This window comes from Papaver somniferum, chromosome 11, assembly GCF_003573695.1.
Source record: "Papaver somniferum cultivar HN1 chromosome 11, ASM357369v1, whole genome shotgun sequence".
Classification (NCBI taxonomy): domain Eukaryota; kingdom Viridiplantae; phylum Streptophyta; class Magnoliopsida; order Ranunculales; family Papaveraceae; genus Papaver; species Papaver somniferum.
The window spans coordinates 93,703,199-93,714,917 of record NC_039368.1 but is presented as its reverse complement, the minus strand read 5'-3'; the positions used below and the strand labels follow the sequence as shown (position 1 = coordinate 93,714,917).

At 40.2% G+C, this 11,719-nt stretch overlaps 2 protein-coding genes across 3 annotated transcripts; one reads left to right on the top strand and one right to left on the bottom strand.

Annotated features, from left to right (window-relative positions):
- The first annotated feature begins 1,725 nt into the window (after positions 1 to 1,725).
- LOC113321049 (very-long-chain (3R)-3-hydroxyacyl-CoA dehydratase 2-like) lies at positions 1,726 to 4,120 on the top strand. 2 transcript variants are annotated; one of them, XM_026568929.1, is made up of 9 exons: positions 1,726 to 1,796; positions 1,865 to 1,950; positions 2,046 to 2,093; positions 2,191 to 2,279; positions 2,466 to 2,519; positions 3,090 to 3,157; positions 3,252 to 3,301; positions 3,403 to 3,500; positions 3,758 to 4,120. In XM_026568929.1, the coding sequence occupies exons 1-9, from the start codon at positions 1,738 to 1,740 to the stop codon at positions 3,872 to 3,874; spliced, it is 669 nt and encodes a 222-aa protein (XP_026424714.1). In that variant the 5' UTR covers positions 1,726 to 1,737; the 3' UTR covers positions 3,875 to 4,120. The 2 variants fall into 2 exon arrangements, with proteins under 2 accessions (XP_026424714.1, XP_026424715.1); XM_026568930.1 differs by lacking the exon at positions 2,466 to 2,519.
- A 2,790-nt stretch (positions 4,121 to 6,910) lies between these two features.
- LOC113322176 (eukaryotic translation initiation factor 3 subunit C-like) lies at positions 6,911 to 11,373 on the bottom strand. Its single transcript, XM_026570214.1, has 4 exons — positions 11,225 to 11,373; positions 11,015 to 11,074; positions 9,132 to 10,922; positions 6,911 to 8,141 (listed from the first exon to the last, which is right to left on the bottom strand). The coding sequence occupies exons 2-4, from the start codon at positions 11,030 to 11,032 to the stop codon at positions 7,167 to 7,169; spliced, it is 2,784 nt and encodes a 927-aa protein (XP_026425999.1). The 5' UTR covers positions 11,033 to 11,074; positions 11,225 to 11,373; the 3' UTR covers positions 6,911 to 7,166.
- Between the last annotated feature and the right edge of the window lie 346 nt (positions 11,374 to 11,719).

Sequence of the window (11,719 nt, the reverse complement as noted above, 5' to 3'; positions counted from 1 at the left end):
CCCACCTTTAAAAAACACATCTTCCACCAAATAGGAAACGGCTCAAGTACCCCGCTCCAAGCAAACTGGATCCCGCATATCGAAAACAACATCGACCCTTCTCAATGCTACCCCATACAATCAGTTGTCGATATCATCGACCCTTCAACCAGGTCTTGGAACCATGACAAGTTGAATATCCTTACCCCACCCATAATACAAAGAATCGTCAACCTTCACCTCCCACAAGAGAACCTACCAGATAAAATAACTTGGCCTCTCACAAAATCATGGAAATACAGTACAACTTCGGGATACAAATATCTAACAGACAGTTCAGATCTGCAGCAACACCAACCACTACCACCATCCAACTACCTTTGGACATTACCCTGTCCACCAAAAGTACAACTTTTCTTGTGGAAAGCACTTAACGAGGAGTTACCAACCCTTAAAATCCTTAACCGGATTCACCTTACCAACTCAAACATTTGTCCCCAATGCAAGTCAGATCCTGAAACAGCATTACACATCCTCCTTCATTGTCCGATCGCTACAGATGCGTGGAACCTCCTACTCACCCGATTATCCACTTCACATAACACATTCCAAGGCATTCCGATAGCCGTAAACCGTCAAACAACTATAGCCCAACTCATTCAAACAAAAAATCGAAATGAGGCCACTACAGCTTTTTGATATCTATTCTGGTCTCTTTGGTTATCCAGAAATGATACGGTGTACAACCAAAAGCAACCAAACCCAACAAACATAATGCAAATGGCTATCAAACTTCAGCAAGAGTATACATGGGCTCAAAACAAACTCCCACCGGTTCTACCAGGCATGGACCTATCCACAAATCATGCGCACATGACCCCACGCTCAACCACAATTTTAGTGGGTTGGAGCAAACCTCACGCAGACTGGATCAAAATCAACATGGATGGGGCAGCTAGAGGTCATCCGGGTCTTGCAGGAGCGGGTATCATCTGCAGAAATGATGAAGCTATCACAATCTTAGCCATCACACAACCTCTCGGGATAACAACCACCCTCACCGCCGAAACTTGGGCCATGCTTATCGCGACAAGAACGACTACAGATCGAGAATGGCCAAAGGTACAATTCGAAACGGATTCAGAAAACCTCCTGCGTTTTTTAAACTCAACAACTGAGCCACCTTGGTACTTAATCAATATGATAGCAGAAATCAAAACTAGAATGACCCAAATTCCACATTGCACCATAAACCACAATTACAGGGAAGGGAATCAGGCAGCAGATGGGCTAGCAAACAAAGCGGCGGATGGCAGGGCTTCCTATTGTAATGGCAGACTCTAGAGGTACAAAGTACCCCCGTGTAATATCGTTCTAATTTTAATAAAACTTATGCTTCAAAAAGAAAAGGAAAGTTACACTGTATGTCTTTTTTTTTTGACACGATCAACGCGAGAATTGAGCCCGCAACCTATAAATCGGAAGCCCAACCTCCGGCCAACTGGGCTAATGCCAGTTGGTTTACACTGTATGTCTTTTGCATTTCATATCCGTCAGTATCGACGGATACGGTCCATATTGAGGAGTGTGAATGGGTACAGATAGGATACGTGCATGTATCGGCAGGTGTTTGCAGGGGGCACACAGCAAGGGTGTGTGAGCAAAAATATGAAGAAGTGGGGAGTGAATCTGAAATAGGAAGTCTCAATTAAAAGAAGTTTCACTAGTGTAAGTCCAGAAAGAGAATTAAGCCTAAGGATGTCTCGACCATCAAACTTCTATCTAATTGCTTACAATTCTCTTCAAGCTCTTGGATGGTATCTCTCTCTCTCACACACACACAAGCTCTCTGATTTCTCTCAAGCTTTCTCTGTTTCTTTTGCAGGGCAGTTTCTCTATCTAGGGTTTTGAACAGCCTTGTCTCAACTAAGTCTTTAAATGGAGCTTACACCTCTGCCGGAGATCTTATTTGTTAGTCTTTTTTTTATTCGCAATTGTACTTTCAAACCCTTTAATTCTCCTCGCTCTTCTTAACTAACTGTGGGTATTGATTATTCTTCCTGAAGGTTTTTTACAAACACTATCTTTTATGGAAGTTTTACATGGTGCCATTGGTATGTTCTGTATAATTTTTAAGTAGAAATTTGTATCTATTAGTAAATTTAAAAACGCGGGTTGATTTTTTTTTTTTGTTTTTTTTTGGAAATGGAGGTCTTGTTCCAAGTGGGGTGTTGCTTCCTCTAATGCAATGGGGAGGAAGGAGTCATTTTCTACTAGTAATTGTTCGTAGACTTGATGAGGTTTGGATCTCATTATACCTTAATTTTGAATTTTAGAGTGTAAAGTATCTGATTAGTACAGTGTTTGCTATCAGCTGGTAAATACACCAGTTTAATTCTTTAGTTGCATGGTTAGTATAATTTTTTGACCAGGGTTTGATGTGTCTAGCTGATTGAATATCTGTTCCTCTTTTTTTCTTCTCCAAGGTTCAAGAGCTTCCATCTATTTTCATAACTTTTTTTGCATGGAGCATAAGTGATGTGAGTTTCTTGCACTTTCCCTCGTATTACTAATGCAGTATTTGATCTACTTGGTGTGCCTATCTACCAGTAGTCTATTTAGTTAATCCCCAGCTAGATATCCAAAACGCCGCAGAGATAAATGCAGCCAATTCTTCTATAGGATTCAAGTTCAATAATGCTATGTCTTTACGTTAATGTTCGGCATGAGTGTATGGACCGTTACTAGATGCGGAGATTCTAGTCAAAGTGCTGTAATCTCCTATTGAGCTGTTATGCTCAATAAAAAGACTCCTACAATGTTCAAGAACTTTCATTTGAATTCTGTTGCCTTGGATAATTAAAGATCTTTATTTTTCTTTTAGTAACATTATGTAGACGTCAATTCTATACTTTAAGATGGGCGATTAGATACTTTGAATGTTACGGCTGCCACTTCTCTTATTTGCAGAATTGTTTCTGTTCCCAAAACTGTAACTGCTAGATTACCTTTGACTTGTTTAAGAGTAACCAAATGTGTTATCCATTTTGTTTGTTCTGTCAAAAAAAATTATGTTTTTCATTTACAGTTAACATTTCATGCTAATACAGATAATCAGATACTCGCATTATGCTTTAAACTGCGCAGGATTTAGTCCATTTTGGATCACTTGCCTCAGGTCAGCAACAATGCTAACATATCCACAGCTATCCAAGTTTTTTTTAAATTACATCTGGTAACATGTTATTGTAATCGCTTTCTTTATTTTCTAGGTATACAGCATTCATTGTATTGTATCCTCTTGGTATGGCCATTGGAGAAAGTGAGCCTCATTGAACCCCAGTTCATCTTTTTTTTTTTGGGTCAGGATTCCATTTATTGTTTACTGTTTCGTTTTTGTACTGATTTCCTGTTTCAATGCAGTGTGGATTATGTACCAAGCACTTCCACTCATAAAGGAGAAAAATCTCTATGCTGATTTCTTTAATCGATTCCCCTTCAACTACTACTCCTTTGTGATGGTATGTAAAAAAGCACGTTTACATCTTGATGAAAGGATGTGTCCCAATTAAAAGATATCCATTTTCCTTGCACCGGTATATCCGGGTAAGGATATCCACCTCAATAACCAGACAAGTAGAGAAAAACGTGGGACGCATACTATCTTCGCATCTTTTCCTGGATAACATCGTGTTTACCGCCCTACTTTATTTACATATTAGCATTCTTGTTTTGATTCTTTGTCTTTATGTATTTTCTTTTGGTCTGTTTTTATCAGGCTGTGCTTGTATGCTACCCATTTTTGTGGCTGAAGCTGTACCTCCATTTATTTAAGCAACGCCGGTCGAAACTGGGAAGCGCCATTCTAAGAAGAAAAATTGAGGGTGTGGCATAGTCTATTTTAGCAATTGATATTTAATTGTCAATGTAGAGAGTCCGAATTTCTCTCCATTCGAAGAGGGGAAAAAAGCTGGTTCTGGAGTGTTCATTTCTGTTTGATTGATTATATGTAGCCTATGTAAGAACCTCCGCTAGCATAGAGGTAAGAACTATGAAATGTGATACAGTAACATCCATAAACACTATTAGTTGAAACAACAATACAGCTGTTTTTTGGATAATTGAGATCAATTATCTTGTATATGTAGAGCTACTTTGATGTTTCCCCTCTGTATAGTATTTTCTCATGCCTAGTACAAGACTTTGTATAGACATCGCCATTTGATACTTATGTTAACATGTAAATCAAGTTTACCCCAGTCTGAAACCAGCAATTGCGGCAAACTGAAGCTTGAGACTTGACTGTGAATTGGATGGTTCAGAAAATTCACTACTGTGATAGGAGAAGTGGAGGATAACAGCCAAAATTTACTGGCTTACAGTTAAAGCCTAGATGATACAGGTAAATAAACCTAACAAGGAACATTTACTACATGATTAGAAGTGTCTATCGCAGTGGTATAACTGATGTAACCAAAAAGACTGTTGGGGACGGAACACAAGATGGCAAAGGGAAAAAACTGAGGACTGCGTTGGGGACGGAACACAAAGATGACGAAGGGCAAAAACCGACCCAGAACAGGAAACACACTGTCTTCCTAGTACTCCATGTAGGTGAAATTTTGGCAGATCGGTCATGTCTTTGTCATGCCAGCATTTAGTTGACTTGCTGCCCCTGATTCCATCTAGACCCTGCAGAAGATTATTTGGCAAAAAGGTATGCTTTATCAATCTACTGATACGATTCTCACGCAAGTATGTTCGAAGACCAAAAAACCTAAAAATGAATCTTCCTCTCTCTTCCGAGTTTTGCTCTGCAACTCGGTTTATCTGAGAGTGTAAAAGTTCCAACCGATCCATCATTATCAAACCCTATCTAAGCAACCAAATGATCTTCCCAATCCTAAATCTTCTACCAGTAATCTCCGTTTAATCTTGTTTTCTATTAAACAGATAGAAATCAAGTTTGGTTTGAAATCTGTTTATTAAAAGTCGAATAGGAAGGAAAGATGGCTGTAGGCTTGATTTGGAAGTTCTGAGAACGAAAATCTTTGTTTCATCATCACCATGGAATTTGCTTCTCCAATTGAAGCTCCGTTGCAGAGTTGTGCTAACACAAATTTGTTAAGGCATCAACATCTGGCGAAGCCTCTCTACACCCGGCAAGAAGGATTACAGGTGAAAGTTATGGAAAAAGTCTCATCTCAGGATTCAACCTCTGGAAATCAACCAGTTGAATTCTCTGGGAAACTGATCCATGAGATTCAAAACAAAACATCAACCAGTGAGAGGAAAACCCATCTCTATCATCCTATTGGTTTCAAAAATGGATAACTTCAATTAAAACCCAAAAAACAAGACCACCATCAGATATCAAACTCATCATCTTTGGCCAAAATCAATCAACCAGAGAGACTTGCACCAATGACGATATTGACGAATCTGCAATTGAAGACTCAGTGAGTAAACTGAAATCAACTCAGTATTGTTCTGCTGTAATGATCCTAAACGCCTGGACAACGGCCTTCTCAGCCCATAAATACAAGTTTGATGTCTCCGACGGTCTTCACACAGCCATTAACAACAAAATCTTCAAAACAAAGAGTTGTCTGAGTTTCTATACAGCAACTCGGTTCCATACCGGGTCAATTCAGGGATTCTGGCGGATCAAAATCAGTGGCTCAATGGTAATAATGTCAACAACGTCCAAGGGCCCAAAGGTAAAAAGACATGGCATAATGATGGGTGGGACAAAAGCTGTTTACTGCCAGGATAAAACCGAAAGGGGGAATGATAATGCTCTGAACAACAGTTACCCAGAAACAGGGCTATCTTGTCTTGTATGTTTAATAGATAAATATTTTAATGTTTTTAGTTTAGTGTTAGGGTGGTTTAAGTGCTTTAAAGTACTGTCTGTCTTAGGTTTAGTTTTAGGACAGTCTAGATGTTGTGTTTGCTTTGTGTCTGTTTTAATTGCTGGGTCCATATACATGTTTGCAACGATCTGTAATATTAGTTATGAAAGTCTAGTTTTAGGTGAAGACATCAATCACTCTGCAGGATTACGAACCATCCGATTACGACGACGATTCTACATCAGCTTGCTTCCACAACAACTTTACATATACCATCCTCAGCTTCAGTACCAAGTGGACCCTCTCCTCACAGCTACCTTCTCCGGCGGGTACTTAGTTTACCAACTAGGGATCTCCGGTGGGTACTTAGTTTACCAACTAGGGATGACGACTGCGAGGAAATTTTGGGTAGTTATCTCCGGCGGGTACTTCGTTTACCAACTAGGGATATCAAACTCTCGGAACTGTTGCGCTCAGAAACTTGGCTACTTTTATGGGTAGTCTTTCAAGATGAGCTAATAACCTTAGCCTTCACCTTCTACCACTCTCGAAAGAGAGTGTTTTACCACATCTCCAACAAGCAGCTGACGCAGGATTTAAGACGAAGCTGGGTAGACAATACAACCAGACAGTCTCACATCGCCAACAAACTACCGAACCTCCTAATCAAGTTGTCCAACATGTTACTATGTAGTTTACGTAAGTTGAATTTAGAAAAATCGACAAAGACCTCTAACCAAAAAACGGATATCACAAGAGTACTGTCTTTATCTCGTAGGCTCTTAGGAGGTAAGACCCATTATGATGTTCACAAAAAAAAATATGTAAGTTCGGTTTTTTATTAAATAAACTACAATGTTCAGAAAAAACAGAAAAATGTTCCAAGACCAACACTCTGGCTGAGAAAGTTTTACTTTAACAAATTGTTGCGATGGCGATGTAACCTGGTGAAGCAATTCAATAGGCTTTTTATTGGGACAACTCTGAACGAGAGTTGAGAGAACTGAAGAAAAACCAACCAAACCAGTACCCCACCCAATGATATTAAAAAATTTCAAGAACTACAGCACGACATCCCTAGCAAATCTTACTCAGTCATCAAAAATTCCAACTTTTCAATAGTACTTAACACTGTAATTAACATGGAATGTAATTGTTCAGCTAAACAAAAATCACAGGAGAAGTTGATATGCTTCAAGAACCAAGACAAGGACATAAATTAAATCAATCTTAACCTGACAGCTCTACTTGAGGTTCAGATTATTTCGAGTTCTAGTAAGTAGAAGTAAAAGCAAATCTCAAATTTCTTTCTTATGTGCTGACTTATCTCTCTTAATAAGCACGACCTGTTCTGTTCAGACTGACCATGCGGGCTGAAGCATCTCCTCTTGCCCCTGAACTTGTCTGATAAGAAGTTCTCCCATCCTGATAACGGTTGCTTTGGTAACCAGTAGAGTAACCACCTCCGCGAGCTTGGCCTCCACTTCTTTGATCCCTGAAAGATCCTCTTCCTCCAGATGAGAACTGACGCCCACCACCATATCCTGAACGTCCACCATACCCACCTTGCCTACCCTGAGAGAAGTTCTCTTGCCACCGGCCTGCAACAGCTCCAGCATAATCCTGGCCCCCATCCCTGCGTCTTTGGGGAAGCCCATCAAGCCCTCCACCTGATTTCGCCTCAAATGCCCTCTCATTGCTATCTGCAAGGATGGCGATTTTCTCTGTCAGCTGGAATGCCAGAGCCTGCAATCTTGTGTGCTTTACATCATGGAACATGATGCACTTCGTAGGCTGGTCCCAGCTTGCATTCAATTCCTCCACAATGATCATCTTGCTTACAATGCTGTGTACCTGGGCTTCGGACAGATCAAACATGGCTGTAAGCTGGTCCAAGCTCAGGGAGTTGTAAGATGAAGAGAAGGTGAACAAGTAGGTTCTAAGGGCCTCCTCCTTGAATTTTGTCTTGAGCATCTCAAGGATGCTTACTTGGTTTCTGAGGAGCTTCCACACATCAAGCGACTTAATGACATCAAAAGCTTTTTGGAAATCTCCTTTGCGTAGGGACCTGGTTGCTGCCATCACATGGTCTCGCACATTCTCTGGAGGTCCTGTGAAGGTATGTCTCTCACTGACCTCAAGTAGTCTGCGGAAATTCTTACTAACGACTCTAGCTCTGGCATCATGACTGTTGGCAGCCATGTTGGGGACTTCTAGGAGCATGGCACATATAAGATGGACAGACTCCAGAAGCTCAAGATTAATGTGCATATGGTATGGCACCTGCCTTCTGCGTTCCAACTTTTCCTAATGGCACAGAAAATTTACCAACAAATAGATAAGTTCTTTTGTGTACCAACTTTTCCTAATGGCACAGAAAATATACCAAAAAATAGATAAGTTGCTTTAAAACTACAAACTATCTTTTCCATCAAAAACAAAAACAAAAACTGCAGGAGTGAACTCCCGAACCTAAATCATGAGAGCCCTGGAAATTTGGGAAGATATTTAAAATAAGATTGGTAGTGGCCACTATACAAAGAAAATAATAAAGAGTTCATTAATCATGATAAGAAATGGATGCCAAAGAACTTATGCATGAACAAACTCATCAAGACAGCTTGCAGCAAAAACGAAATGGCTTACTACTTGTTTCTCAATGATCAAATACATATCCATTAATATATTGCAGGTTTTGGGGCTTCACATTAGATAAAAACTGTAGCCAACAGTCCTATACCGCATCATGTCAAGAATGAAAAATTACATATAAAAATCAGGACAGTTTCTTATGGTTCCCCCACTTGTAAGGTGGGGACGACAAAATCATCTAGCTGTGGGATGCAAAATCAGTCACCATCCCTCTTTATCCCATAGAAAAAATACCAAACACCAACTCCCAAGCAAGGTTCAAAAAGACATTGAGGCAATGCTATGTGTTTTCCTTTGAAAAGTCAAGGGGGGGCATCGATGCGGCATTGACGCGTTGCCTTGTATCACTAAAGGAAAATACTAGAAGACTATATACAACTCATAATCCTATCTGAACCTAGCTAACACTCGGTAAAGCCTCCTTCTTGGTCTTTTCAACTTTTTGAAATAGTGTCTCTGTATAAGGTTACATTTAAAGGCTAAAAAAATAAGACAACAAAGCATCAGGGCTAAATGTCTGGGGTTTTAGACTTTTCAAAGCCCAAAAAGTGTGCGCTTCAAACAAAGACGGTGAGTTTTTACTTGAGAAAGCATATACAGGAGAACTTTGATGATTCAGATATCGCACTAAAAGAAAATATTTACCTGCTCTGCCGTCTTCTCATGATAGCGGCTCTGTGATGCGCCTTGTGCAATCAACTCCCTCACTCTTCCACCTGCATAGAGTTCTGAAAGGCAACTGTGTGCCTCAGTAATCAATCCAGCTCTAAATGCACACAAACCGAGTTGGGCCATAGTTCTATTGAAAAGTATCTGAGTTAAGATATCCATGTGCTGAATCCCATCTTGCAAGTGACTCATTAATAGTAAGTCCCTGGAACTTGCATACTCATCCATGATGGCGTGATTATATATATCACAAAGCATTGCACGAGCTTTAGTGCGCTCATCCCCATGATTGTAGATAAGAGAGACTAGTGCATCCATCATTGTCCGGCAGTTCTCCGGAAAAGTGGGTCTTCGTGGCACAAGTTCCGGAGTAGCAACAAAAGCTGGTGGGCCACTACTTTGCTTGACCACTTGAGCCTCATCTCCTGCCTCAGTTTCAACATTTCCTCCAATCTCTGTTTTTCCAGCGAGCTCCCTCATTGCATCGTAAACCTCTTGAGGCTTGTAGTATACAAGCTCAACCAGCTTTACAGCAACCTTTGCCGCTGCCCTGAAGTCCCCAACATGTTCTAAATAATTCTGAACATTTTGGGCAAGAACAAAGAAAATGGGCTCATCCCTCATTCTATCCACATATTCTCGTGTGTGGGGATCGATGGTCTGCAAGCTCTTCATGAACTCGCCATCCATACGCTCAAGGAAAGCGACCAAGTTCCCCCAAACCCGAATGGTCCCCTTATAATCTGCACCCTTTTGGGACTCATTTTCCTCGGGCTCCTCGGAGTCACTAACGACGATATTTGGATACTGCTCAAGTATATCAAGTATAGTGAGCATGTTCTGCGCACATTTCTTCCACACAGTTACAGGCATATGCCCGCTAAGACTAGGGTTCACATCAAATTGAGCAGAGACAACACTGAAGAGTATCTCAAGCTTCTGGGCAGGAGTCTTAGCAACCTTTGTCAAGAAGGTGAGTTGCTCAACCTGCTCAACTCGACCAGTACCCTTACGCCCCCTAGCAGCTACACATTCTTTCAGTTTCTTGTCGACTATATCCCATGAGATTTCACTGGGGTCTTTCTCAAAAGGCTTTGTAAAAGGGTTCTTCTTCTTGGTCGGATCGACCCATGGTTGGTCATTATCATCATCCGAGCCGCGTTCCTCTTCTAATTCTGGCTCTGACATGTCCTCGGTGTCGGTACCCGATTCATCATCCTCTGGCTCTTCATCCTCCTTGGTTTCGGGCTCACTATCTACAGGATTCTCCCTGAATTTGTTAATAAGATATTCATATTCCTTATTCTTCTTCTTCAGTTTCTGTTTCATGGAATTCAACCCCTTTGCATTAGTGCTGCTCATTTTCTTTTTTGCTTCCTTGTTAGCCAATGCCTCAACCAAAAAATCCTCCAACATGACAAGGGCTCTGATGTAAAGAGTTGGAGCCTTAATAGCTTCAGTTGCTCTAATAACCTTCTCAAGCTGCTTGTTCATCTTATCAAAGTTCTCTTGAATGCTAACCCAGTCATTAATCTTCATGCCATTCTTTAGCTGCTCAATCGTTGCCTTAATCTCATCGAGACGCTTATCTTTAGCAGATTTAACCACTCTTATCTCATCGTCAGTGTTGTCGTCACTTCCATTACCTTCAGTTAGGTATTTGCTTTTTAGTTGCTTTCCAGTGGCCTCCTCTCCACGTTCGATATCAGAACCAATCTCTGATCCTATCATACTATCATCATCTTCGGTGTCACTATCACCACCTCCCTAAAAAAATAATAATAATAATTATTATTATTATTCACTCTTCACATTCATACAGAAATAAATCTAAAAAAACAAACGAACTTTTAACTTACAAAAAATCTTGAAGCCATATTTCTCTTGGTTACGCTACGAGTCTCAACAAATCCAGCAACCTGGAAAATCTCTACACACAGTAAGGATACGAGATAAAATAGATCTAAAAATACAAACCCTAGAAATATCCAAACAAGGGGAAAAACTAGTTCCAATAATCTAATTGAAAAATAGAGATGAAATTATTGCTGAGAATTGAAGATACATACCAGAATATCTCTTGAGTTTTTCAAACCCTAATTTTGATGGTGATGCTGAAACTGCTGCCGAGAGAAACGAAAGAACGGTTAGAAAGCAAAATCGGGGTTTTTTAATCCTAAACCCTACACCGCCTCTCTTTCTCTCACTGATGTATATTTAGAATTTAATTATATACTCATCCTTTACCAAAATAAATGTTTTGAAGAACCCCCATTGTGAAAGAATAATTAAACATAACTCTCGGTCTTCCTGAACTTGGACGGACTTCGTGCATGCGTTTGTAGGAATTAACGTTTAGTCCCCTTCTTAGTGGGCTTCTTAACGATTTAGTCAAAATCAAGAGGATTAAGATTAACAAAAACAAAAACGATGAAATAAGATGGAGATTGGAAAGTAATGGGAAATTCACAATCAAATCCTTGTACAAGAAAATTATGCTTCAGGGTCAGCAGGAAGATTTGGGGCTAAAACAATTTTGGAGTAAAATTTGGAGAATGAACACA